The 12,852-nt window shown below is 43.2% G+C and overlaps 1 protein-coding gene across 1 annotated transcript in view; it reads left to right on the top strand.

Annotated features, from left to right (window-relative positions):
• Positions 1-9,174, top strand: part of LOC124276719 (tuberin-like) — a 141,628-nt gene extending 132,454 nt beyond the window's left edge. The window contains exons 38-40 of the mRNA XM_046712362.1: positions 476-508; positions 5,411-5,502; positions 8,739-9,174. Of these exons, the coding sequence (XP_046568318.1) occupies positions 476-508; positions 5,411-5,502; positions 8,739-8,846 (233 nt within the window). The 3' untranslated portion in view covers positions 8,847-9,174. The remainder of the gene's footprint in view (positions 1-475; positions 509-5,410; positions 5,503-8,738) is intronic.
• Positions 9,175-12,852: the final 3,678 nt, after the last annotated feature.

The following is a 12,852-nucleotide window of genomic DNA, read 5'->3' as shown; positions in this document are numbered from 1 at the left end:
CATGTCATTGAGGATCTGCATATCATCTGTAGGATGATAAATGGACCAGAAGTGAAACAAATGTAATGTTAACCAGAAACGACATCGGTTTTCTAAGGTATTTTCCACAGGCATGCAATGTTTTTGATCGTCCACCAGTATATAGTATGTTATCAGAAAGAAGGATTTCAAAGTCACAAGAAGCAAGTGCAGGTCTGTTTGTCTTAACAGTTAACAGTCTCTGTTGTTTATGTTTGCATGCATCCTTAAGAGTTCTGCATGTATCCTTAAGAGTTCTGCATGTTAGTAGGATCTTAATTTCAGATGACTTTATGTTGATGTTGAAAGTTGGTGAAACATTTTGGTGAGCCACAGAGCTTTGTGACTGTTGCTGGCTTTTGTTTGGAGACGTAGTTATTCAAAGATTATCCTTGTATATGTAACGATCAGCTATACTTTCCTCCCTGTCAACATGGGCCACACTTCTCTGTTTTAGAGCCATATGAGTTCAAGGGCCAAATATCTACAGGTAACCTTGTCTGTCCATCAGTACCCTGAATGTGCTTCAGCCTGCCTTCCTGCCTGCTTCTTCTCCTTGTTGTGACATGTAATCAGTGATACAGACTCTGCTGAATTATAAGAACACTATGATACAATACTCCTTTACACTCTTGTCAAGCAGCTGTAATATTTTACTGTTATTTTGTGAGGATGCAGCCAATAATATACTTACAGAAAACTACACATTGATAATGCTCAATTAAACAGCAATCTGTGATCAAGAAAGCATACTATGTCAGTCTTGAATACGTTTGAATGCCCACTGTCACACTTAGCAAGAGATATAACTCCTGTCTGTTTTGTATTATGTCACTGCCACAAATCTGGTATTTTGGATTTCATCACACTATAAAGATGATAATTGCCCTCAGAGGTCCACTCCTCTGTTAACTATATGTAAACTGACTGACTGAGTTTGATTTTACGCCGCTTTTAGCAATATTCCAGCAACGTCACGCCGGGGGACACCAGAAATGGGCTTCACACAATGTACCCATGTGGGGATTCGAACCCGGGTGTCTATATGTAAACAGTTGAACAGGAAATAATATCCTTCTTGCACAACTGTAGGTTAAAGCTCGTGAATGTTAGTGTTAGCGACCCTACATCTCCTGGTCTGTGTATTGTCCAGCCCTGTCCTGAATGTTAGTGTTAGCGACCCTACATCTGCTGGTCTGTGTATTGTCCAGCCCTGTCCGTGAATGTTAGTGTTAGCGACCCTACATCTCCTGGTCTGTGTGGTGTGTATCTGTCCAGCCCTGTGTAGTGACCCTACATCTCCTGGTCTGTGTGGTGGTGGGATCTTGTCATGAAGTGTCACAGACCCTACAGCTCCTGGCCTGTGTGGTGGTGGGATCTGTCCATGCCTGATAGTGTCACAGACCCTACAGCTGGCCTTGGTCCGATAGTGTCACAGACCCTACAGCTCCTGGCCTGTGTGGTGGTGGGATCTGTCCATGTCTGATAGTGTCACAGACCCTACAGCTCCTGGCCTGTGTGGTGGTGGGATCTGTCCATGTCTGATAGTGTCACAGACCCTACAGCTCCTGGCTTGTGTGGTGTAGGGATATGTCCATGTCTGTTGGTGTCACAGACCCTACAGCTCCTGGCTTGTGTGGTGGTGGGATCTGTCCGTGTCTGTTAGTGTCACAGACCCTACAGCTCCTGGCTGTGTGTGGTGTGTGGGATCTGTCCATGTCTGTGGGAGTGTCACAGACCCTACAGCTCCTGGCTTGTGTGGATCTGTCCATGTCTGTTAGTGTCACAGACCCTACAGCTCCTGGTGGGATCTGTCACAGACCCTACAGCTCCTGGCTTGTGATGGGATCTGTCCATGAATGTTGGTGTCACAGACCCTACAACTCCTGGCTTGTGTGGTGGTGGGATCTGTCCATGAATTTTGGTGTCATAGACCCTACAGCTCCTGGCTTGTGTGGTGGGGATCTGTCCATGTCTGATAGTGTCACAGACCCTACAGCTCCTGGCTTGTGTGGTGTAGGGATATGTCCTTGTCTGTTGGTGTCACAGACCCTACAGGTAATGGCTTGTGTGGTGGCGGGATCTGTCAACGAATGTTTGTGTCATGGACCCTACAGCTCCTGGCTTGTGTGGTGATGGGATCGTTCCATGTCTGATAGTGTCACAGACCCTACAGCTCCTGGCCTGTGTGGTGGTGGGATCTGTCCATGTCTGTTAGTGTCACAGACCCTACAACTCCTGGCTTGTGTGGTGGTGGGATCTGTCCATGAATTTTGGTGTCATGGACCCGACAGCTCCTGGCTTGTGTGGTGTAGGGATATGTCCATGAATGTTGGTGTCACAGACACTACAGCTCATGGCTTGTGTGGTGGCGGGATCTGTCCATAAATTTTGGTGTCATGGACCCTACAGCTCCTGGCTTGTGTGGTGTAGGGATATGTCCTTGTCTGTTGGTGTCACAGACCCTACAGCTCCTGGCTTGTGTGGTGGTGGGATCTGTCCATGAATTTTGGTGTCATGGACCCTACAGCTCCTGGCTTGTGTGGTGATGGGATCTGTCCATGTCTGTTAGTGTCACAGACCCTACAACTCCTGGCTTGTGTGGTGGTGGGATCTGTCCATGAATTTTGGTGTCATGGACCCGACAGCTCCTGGCTTGTGTGGTGTAGGGATATGTCCATGAATGTTGGTGTCACAGACACTACAGCTCATGGCTTGTGTGGTGGCGGGATCTGTCCATAAATTTTGGTGTCATGGACCCTACAGCTCCTGGCTTGTGTGGTGTAGGGATATGTCCTTGTCTGTTGGTGTCACAGACCCTACAGCTCCTGGCTTGTGTGGTGGTGGGATCTGTCCGTGTCTGTTAGTGTCACAGACCCTACAGCTCCTGGCTTGTGTGGTGATGGGATCTGTCCATGAATGTTGGTGTCACAGACCCTACAACTCCTGGCTTGTGTGGTGGTGGGATCTGTCCATGAATTTTGGTGTCATAGACCCTACAGCTCCTGGCTTGTGTGGTGGCGGGATCTGTCCATGTCTGATAGTGTCACAGACCCTACAGCTCCTGGCTTGTGTGGTGTAGGGATATGTCCTTGTCTGTTGGTGTCACAGACCCTACAGGTAATGGCTTGTGTGGTGGCGGGATCTGTCAACGAATGTTTGTGTCATGGACCCTACAGCTCCTGGCTTGTGTGGTGATGGGATCGTTCCATGTCTGATAGTGTCACAGACCCTACAGCTCCTGGCCTGTGTGGTGGTGGGATCTGTCCATGTCTGTTAGTGTCACAGACCCTACAACTCCTGGCTTGTGTGGTGGTGGGATCTGTCCATGAATTTTGGTGTCATGGACCCTACAGCTCCTGGCTTGTGTGGTGATGGGATCTGTCCATGTCTGTTAGTGTCACAGACCCTACAACTCCTGGCTTGTGTGGTGGTGGGATCTGTCCATGAATTTTGGTGTCATGGACCCTACAGCTCCTGGCTTGTGTGGTGATGGGATCTGTCCATGTCTGTTAGTGTCACAGACCCTACAACTCCTGGCTTGTGTGGTGGTGGGATCTGTCCATGAATTTTGGTGTCATGGACCCGACAGCTCCTGGCTTGTGTGGTGTAGGGATATGTCCATGAATGTTGGTGTCACAGACACTACAGCTCATGGCTTGTGTGGTGGCGGGATCTGTCCATAAATTTTGGTGTCATGGACCCTACAGCTCCTGGCTTGTGTGGTGTAGGGATCTGTCCATGAATGTTGGTGTCACAGACCCTACAACTCCCGGCTTGTGGGGTGATGGGATCTGTCCATGAATTTTGGTGTCATGGACCTACAGCTCCTGGCTTGTGTGGTGGTGGGATCTGTCCATGAATGTTGGTGTCACAGACCCTACAACTCCTGGCTTGTGTGGTGGCGGGATCTGTCCATGAATTTTGGTGTCATGGACCCTACAGCTCCTGGCTTGTGTGGTGGTGGGATCTGTCCATGAATGTTGGTGTCACAGACCCTACAGCTCATGGCTTGTGTGGTGGTGGGATCTGTCCATGAATGTTGGTGTCACAGACCCTACAGCTCATGGCTTGTGTGGTGGTGGGATCTGTCCATGAATTTTGGTGTCACAGACCCTACAACTCCTGGCTTGTGTGGTGGCGGGATCTGTCCATGAATTTTGGTGTCATGGACCCTACAGCTCCTGGCTTGTGTGGTGGTGGGATCTGTCCATGAATGTTGGTGTCACAGACCCTACAGCTCATGGCTTGTGTGGTGGTGGGATCTGTCCATGAATTTTGGTGTCACAGACCCTACAGCTCCTGGCTTGTGTGGTGGTGGGATCTGTCCATGAATGTTGGTGTCACAGACCCTACAGCTCCTGGCTTGTGTGGTGGTGGGATCTGTCCATGAATTTTGGTGTCACAGACCCTACAGCTCATGGCTTGTGTGGTGGCGGGATCTGTCCATGAATGTTGGTGTCACAGACCCTACAGCTCATGGCTTGTGTGGTGGTGGGATCTGTCCATGAATGTTGGTGTCACAGACCCTACAGCTCATGGCTTGTGTCGTGGCGGGATCTGTCCATGAATGTTGGTGTCACAGACCCTACAGCTCATGGCTTGTGTGGTATAGGGATATGTCTATGTCTGATAGTGTCAGGGACCATTCAGCTCATGGCTTGTGTGGTAGGCTCATGGCTTGAGTAGGACAGGTTCTGTTTGGACATGTCACAACCCCTTCTGCCCCTGGACTGTTCACTGAAAGGTCAATAATGATGTGATGTCCATGTATATACAGAATGACTTCACAACCGTCACAGAATAAATATGTCCATGGTCTCAGGCATCTATTGTCCATTTTTAAGCATTTTGTGCACCATAATTTCAACTGTAAACCATGTTGTTCGAGTTGTTTAAGATATGTAACCTACAGGTTTTTGTAACCAAAGTTTTATTTAGTTGACATTGTTTCATGTGTCACCTACATCTCGAACAGTTTGCAGTCTTAAACATATGCTAGCTTTCCTTGCATCCCACTACTACCATGTGATTTGTGATGCAACCTTAAACATATGCTAGCTTTCCTTGTGTCCCACTTCAGCCTTATCATCTGTGATGCAACCTTAAACATATGCTAGCTTTCCTTGTGTCCCACTTCAGCCTTGTGATCTGTGATGCAACCTTAAACATATGCTAGCTTTCCTTGTGTCCCACTTCAGCCTTGTCATCTGTAATGCAACCTTAAACATATGCTAGCTTTCTTTGCACTTCACACTAACCTTGTCATTTGTGGGATGCCCTCATATAATGCTGGTTGTCTTTGCAGCTTGATCAGCAAGCCTGTCCCTCCAGTTTGTAGATGCAGATTTCTTTCTGATCAGCTGTTGTCTCGCTTGTGTTCAATTTCCAGATATTGCTGACATCCTTGGTCACACAGACACCAAGATAATCTCTGACAGCAGCCTGGCATTGCTGGTCCGACAGATTGCCATGCATTGCAATGTGAGTACCTTTACGTCCTTCCATGTGTCATGTACAGTTTCCTGGGAACAACTAAAAAATTGATCAATATTTCTTGACTAGACCCGCCATATAGCTGGAATATTGCTGAGTGCGGCGTAAAACTAAACTCACTGAACAGCATGAGCATCGATCTGCGTAATTGGGAACCGATGACATGAGTAGTTATATAGTGGGGGCCTGGACCACTTCCTCTTATAGGCTTATTTCTACGTAATTCCGCTCCCAGCTCCTAGTATAAAATAGTGATTTTCGAGCAGAGACATCATTCAATGTACAGCGTCGAGGTCTAATCAGTGGTTTATGCGCGTGTGTCCGTATACGTAAGCCGTGACACCGTTGACGGCGATCCACTCCTTGTCGCCCATGGATACCAAACAGTGGATCGCCGCCGACGGCAACGACTTTACTTCGCATCGGACACAAAGCGATAAACCACTGATTAGACCTTGACGCGTTGGGAGTTTCTAAGACCCCCTATAAAGGAAATTCCACTTGGCATGTCGAGGTCTAGTCAGTAGTTCCTGAAAAAATGGGTTGCCCTAGCGAAAATGAGATTCTTATCACGGGTCTAGGATGGCGAGCTCGGCTGTACATCGAATGATGTCTCTGCTCGAAAATCACTATTTTATACTAGGCGCTGGGAGCGGAATTACGTAGAAATAAGCCTATAAGAGGAAGTGGTCCAGAAGCCCCACTATATAACTACTACATGTGTCAACCAAGTCAGCAAGCCTGACCACCCAATCCCATTAGTCGCCTCTTACAAGCATAGTCGCCTTTTGTAGCAAGCATGGGTTGCTGAAGACCTATTCTACCCCGGATCTTCACGGGTAGTTTATTACAAATGATTGACACTAGTTGATCTATATGGTCCAAATTTGGACAGTCCAGGCTTTTACAAGTGACTGTTCACACAGATAATGATGAACATTTAATATTTGGTGTTGATCGGAATGTTGTTATTAACCCAGATGTAGACACCTATATTTATGTGCATGTTAACAATCCATTAGCACATGAATAAGGTCTTGAAATGATTGTGAACTTAATTTAGTGGACCCTGAAATGCAAATATTTACTTGGAGGAAAAAAACAATTTTAAAACAGGCTCGCTTTATTCCTTTGTTCACGTCTACTAATATCAATTCAAGACACAGTCAAATTTCAAACTTTTAGGAATAGATTTTGACGTTGAGTTAAATTATATTGTAGACCTTAACTATAATGATAAATTTGAAAAAATCTACCAAGAAATGAATATTTGGTCTCTGAGATATTTGACACCAATGGGCAAAAACGTTATCCTGAAATCCATGCTACTACCAAAGTTAAACCACCTATTTTAATCCATTCCTAGTCCATCCGAAGACAAATTACAAAAGTTTCAAAAAAAGTGTTTTAATTTTGTTTGGCAAGGGAAAACAGATAAGGTAAAGCGAGAAATTATGCATCTTAACCCAAAAATGGAGGAATAAGTGTACCCATTGTAAAAACTACTATAAATGCTCAAAACATAATGTGGATTAAACGGTTTTTGCTTAACAATTCAAAATGTGCTTCTATTGCAAATGAAATCCTAGTCGATTCAAATAAATTATGGTATGCTGATGCACAATATGTGTGCAATAATATTATTCCCAGTGTCTCAAATCAATTTTGGAGTGATGTGTTAACGGCATGGTGGCACTACCTAAAAAGGTGTTACACAAATGTGCAAGAAATATCAGATATTTTCAACCAGTCTCTATGGTTTAATAATAACATTAAAATAGAGGGAAATTCTATCTACTATGAAAATATGGCAAAAAAAGCGAATAATGTTAGTTTGTGATATTTTAGATCAGAATGGAAATTTCTTACATAAAGTTGACATAGAAAAAAATATGGAATTGCAAATATAAACTTCCTTCATCTAGAAGGTATAAAGAGTACTGTTTTAGCATATTGCAGAATCAGAAAAGAACCTGATACGGGTTGGACCTATCAGGTCAAATACCCAACATTACCCTTTAATATATCTTGCATTTGGGGACAAAACCAAAGGAGTAAATCCTTCTACAACATACTTTTACCTCAAGTTGAAACTAGACCAACAAGCCAAAAATAATGGGAAGACATCCCCAACAAACAATATAACAAGGAAGACTGGTTTACCATATACTTAATGGCAAATAGATGCACAGAAAGTGTACAGTCAAGATGGTTTCATTTCAAGATTACTCACAAGATTTTAATGACTAAACATAAGTTACACTTGATGAATTACACAGGCTCTTCAATGTGCTCATTCTGTGAATCTGTTCCTGAAACAATCATTCATTAAACTTCAACTGTCAGAGAAAGGATGCATTTATCACAGAAGTTACACATTGACTTGTAGTTCTGTTTTTGCTTTCCTGAGCACAGGAAGCTTGACTGTGACATGTTGTAGCCATCCCACGTATGATTAACATCTGCCAGTCTCCGCTACTTACTGGGAATCAAATGTCAAATCTTTAGCATCGGAAACCTCTGCCATTCTTTATGTAGTGTATGCTTCAATTCCTCCATGAATATCGGATGACTGGGAAGGGAATGGTTATCAAACAGCTTTTGGTTCTTGTTGACAATGCTGAGTGTTGAGTGTCCCAGGTACTGTGATGACATCCAACGTGAAATCAAGCAATCATGTTAAATGCAACCCTACACCATCACCAAATGATTCATCTGCATTGATCATCTCCTGGCGATATACCTCATAACAATATCTCCATACCCAACAACAGCTATTGGTAACATGTAGAAAACACCGTCTTATATCAGACCAATGAACCCTACGCCTTGTTCTCAAGTTGCAGTTTTCTCGGAGCAATATGTTCCTGTCTGTATAGTCTGTGAGGAAATGACATCTGATCAGACAACATGCCCTAAGACTGTAGCTGCCTTCTCATGGTACTGGTGGAGAGTTGGAATTCTGCTCTCCATTGCCAGAACAGTTCTTCAGCATGGGGCATGGGATTGTGTCTTGCCAGACAAATTAGGACTCGGTCTCATCAGTCATTTTTCTTCCTCATCTTCCAGGTCCTGGACAATCCTTTACTTCACCGATGGCTACATGCTCCCTCAAAAGTTGACGAATAAACGTGTGACTAGTTAACGTTAGCAACGATTAATGCTCATGTGTATATTTGTATGTTTTTCTGATGTTCACGCAATGAATGATTTGTGTTTTACAGCTTGCATCGATGGTGCTTCAGCGACAACAATCCCAGCCACAAGATCCCTTTGCCTCAAACTGGTTGGAAAGGCTCAGACAAATCAAGCGCCATTCGACAAAAAGCTAGACTGGAGGAAAGAGGAGACAATGATGCTGTATTAACTGAGGACACTGAACAGAAGACCTTCAGAGGACGATCCTTCGTTGAGGACTTTACTGATTATGTGTAGTAAACAAGTTGAATTGTGCACATGATGCAGCAGTGTGGGGCTTGACACAAGTATTCCTACTGGTGTTTGCATTGAGAAGAAACTGTTAGCTGTCTCGTAAACCAAGTTGCCTGCCAGTTGACACATTAACTATTTGCATGGAAATTTATGGAGGTGATTTAAATATTGTGTCTGATGTACATGATAATATGGTCAGAACCAAATCATAATAAACACTAATACAAATGAAATATTGTGCAAAGCTGTGTAAAACTCTTAAGGATCATTGTTAGTGTATGACAGTATTCAACAAAGATCTTGAAAATCCTCTACCTCTCTTTGCCTTATATCCTGTATTTATATGGCTGCATTTACTCTGTACTAAATTTTCAGATTTTTAATAGACGACCTCTTCGCTGTCAACTTGTTCTCCTTGCAGCAGCACCGCCTCCGTGGTGTAGTGGTTAGAGCGTCCGCCCGGAGAGCGGAAGGTCGCGGGTTCGATCCCCGACCGCGTCATACCAAAAAGACGTTAAAATATGGTACTTGTTGGTCCCTGCCTGGCGCTCGGCATTAATGGGTACAACAAGGACTGGTCGACTCGGAATCAGTATAATGTGTCTGAGTGGGGTATTCGTGCTTCACTGCGGCATGGTATCTCAGTGGGCTAGCACTATAAAACCAGCTTAAGTCTGGGCTAGTACAAGCAGCCGCACATATGCATACACACGCATGCATGTCGTCATATGAGCGAAATATTCTCAAGCACGACGTTAAACCCAATTTCACCTCACCTCCTTGCAGCAGCACTGCTCTTACAACTTTTCTGTGCCCAATTTAAGGCAGGAAAACGTCACATTAGTCCTGTGAATTAACATCTCCTTCCAAGATGCTCCCCTTATGTAGTCACAAGAATTGAAGTTCAATTCCATGTGATAGTTTAAAAAATATATCACTAGAAGAAGCTATTTGGCTGTTCTTAAGGGTATACTGCCAGATTACTGGGTATTTATTCTCTCAGACCTGTTGTTCCAGCTTAGGCTATAGTCAGCCAATAGTTTTTGACCCTCTATGGAAAAAATTGGGAAGTGTGTGTGGGGGTAAGGAATTAATGCTATAATGCGCTGCTAAGGAAATTTAGATTATCTTTGAAGTGAAAAGTATTAATGAGAGATCGAGATCAATGTGACTAGAAGGGATGTAAAATTAGAAGGGAATTGTGACATCATAATTGAAAATGACATCACCAGTGTTATGAAATTTGAAGTGATTTCATTACTGACATAAAAGAACTGGAAATGCTCCTCAAAAGAAAGAAAAGATGACATTTGAACAGAACAATACAGGAATTAAGTTGGTCGGTAGAGTGATTATAGAGTGATTAACCTCCTCTTGCTTAGTTTTGAAGAATTAAGTACCCCTACAATATGTCTCTTCGACAGTTAAGTGAGTTTAGTTTTACACCGCACTCAGCGATATTCCAGCTATATGGTGGCGGTCTGTAAATAATCCAGTCTATACCAAACAATCCAGTGATCAACAACATGAGCATCGATCTGCGTAATTGAGAACCGATGACATGTGTCAAGCAAGTCAGCCAGCCTGACCACCCGATCCCGTTAGTTGCCTCTTACGACAAGCATGGGTTACTGAAGGCCAATATTCTAACCTGAACCTTTACGTGTTTCGACAATTAAGATTAAGCAAAACATTCTAAATAAAAGTGTTGTATTACTGAATAAAGTCTCATGGAATGAACAAGAAATTTCTTGACTTCAAGAACAAACAGGTACTTGATGCAAGCAGCAACTCTACTCATGATATGCATAGATGTCCGAGAAAACAACCTGCGCTAGCGAGAAAGGCCCCTTCAATGCCCCATGAAGTAACCAGAATTGTGTTTTCTGAAAAACAGCCCGGAAACCACGAGCAGCAATCCTCTAGACCAATTAAGGGAGGTGTAGGTACCTAAATATAGGACTGAACAAATGCTACCCAAAGGTACCAATGCTCATTGACAAACAGATATGTACAATTTGTAAGGTGGCAAAAATGACCATGAAATACCAGACAAATATTTTCATAGTACTAGATAATCCCGCTACTATGTGAAAATCAAAGTTACGAACACATCTTCAATGCGTGAATAAGCTGGCCAAGACATGCGAGAACCGGTATAAAAAGTGGATGATGAAAGTATGCGATTCAACTGTTAATGAATAAACTTTCTGAACAACATACACCACACGAAGGAAAGGTATTTCCCAAATTTACTTACGCTGGGAAATGAACAGTTCATCCAGCGACCATATAAACAATGTTTGAAATCTACGTATCATTTAGCTGTCAGGGTTGCACATGTTTACGGAGGTTTTGACATAAACGGAGGTTTTGACAGAAACGAACACCCAACTCTGTATTTACATGTGTTTCATGTGTTTTCTGGCATGTGTAACAAACATAAATGCTGTGAATGAAGGACATTGATTTTAATACACTTTAAATTTCGTAAGATCAGGGTTAGGTTTGTCATATATTCAGTAGATGTGTAAATAATTGTTAATGGGTAAATGTAGTGTTACAACACAAATTTAACATGTATTTCAATGGTTAGGTAATATGGCTGTAACATCGGGTTCGTTAGCGCCCCCGACCACGCAATAATGTACTGAGATCTTTGGAAACCCAAGTGAAGACAGTGATACCAATGACTGAGCACCTACAATGTAAAGTGCTTTCTTCACGCACACATCATGTCTTCTTTGAGTGGCATTTTAGAAGTTGGGAAGTACAATATAGAACAAACTTTATGGACAAAAATGGAAGTCGGACAACTGGTAGTCTAGACTGTGGACTTTGTGTACCCAGTCTAGACTACCAGTTGTCCGACTTCCATTTTTGTGGAAGCCGCGGTGGCTGAGCAGTCTAGGCGTCTGACTTTGTGTGCTGGCGATTAGGTGCCTGATTCTGAGGGTGTGGGTTCGAATCCTGGATGGAACTCAACCCAAAAAAGTACTAGAATCTGTACTTTACTGAGAAAGTGTAATCCCAAATATAACATAAGTTACATTTGACCACTTTCTAAAATGGCATTGTGTATTTCATAGCCACTATATAGCAGAAATTTTGCTGAGTGTGGCGTTAAACAACAAACCAATCAAACAAACAAATCTTTTTACCACAAAATTCATATGGTATGGAAATATTTGACATATTTTTGCTGTTGTACAAAACAACCTTAGGACTAAGGTGACCGTAAGTCCCATACCTCAACATAGCCTTACGATAGACTTACCGCTATGGTTGTTCTGTACAAGGCACCCTATTCATTAAAGTTGCTCAGTCTGAGAAAATAAGGGTGTTGCTTAATTTATTTCCATGTGTATATAGAACCGAGCTACATATGCAGCAATTTATATGGGTGGACATAGGTGTAGCAATGCCTGCAATATTCATCTCGATTTAAAAATATTTTACTTTGATATATCTACAACACTACATTGGTACCCTCCCCTTCGCCTCCAGCCTGCTCTCCTACCCAGAGTTCCATGCGCCAGCATAGTACCTCTGCCACAGGCAGCCGTGATGATTCGTCAAATGATTCACAGTTTGTTTCAAGATATTGTATACAAACGTGATGTGCCTACAGTCCGTTTGAGTCAGAAACGGACCGATGAATTGCAAATTTTATCATTGTACAAAATTGCCACATAAATATAAATAGTACACATGTTTATCTTTACTAATACCCAACAGCTTTCTTATATTTGAAAATTTTCCGGACTCCACCTAAAAAGTTCTTTAAGAAACTATCATTAAAATTTTGACAGAGTTCACTATTTGTTACGAGGGAGGAGTGCAGAGAAAGGGACAGCCAGGTGTGCGAGAATGGATGGAGACGGCACAGCACAGGCTAATGAATCA

The sequence above is a fragment of the Haliotis rubra genome, unplaced genomic scaffold (assembly GCF_003918875.1).
Source record: "Haliotis rubra isolate DU_JTF1 unplaced genomic scaffold, ASM391887v1 Scf212, whole genome shotgun sequence".
NCBI lineage: Eukaryota > Metazoa > Mollusca > Gastropoda > Lepetellida > Haliotidae > Haliotis > Haliotis rubra.
The sequence above is the reverse complement of the archived record's forward strand: the minus strand, read 5'-3'. Positions and strand labels throughout refer to the sequence as shown.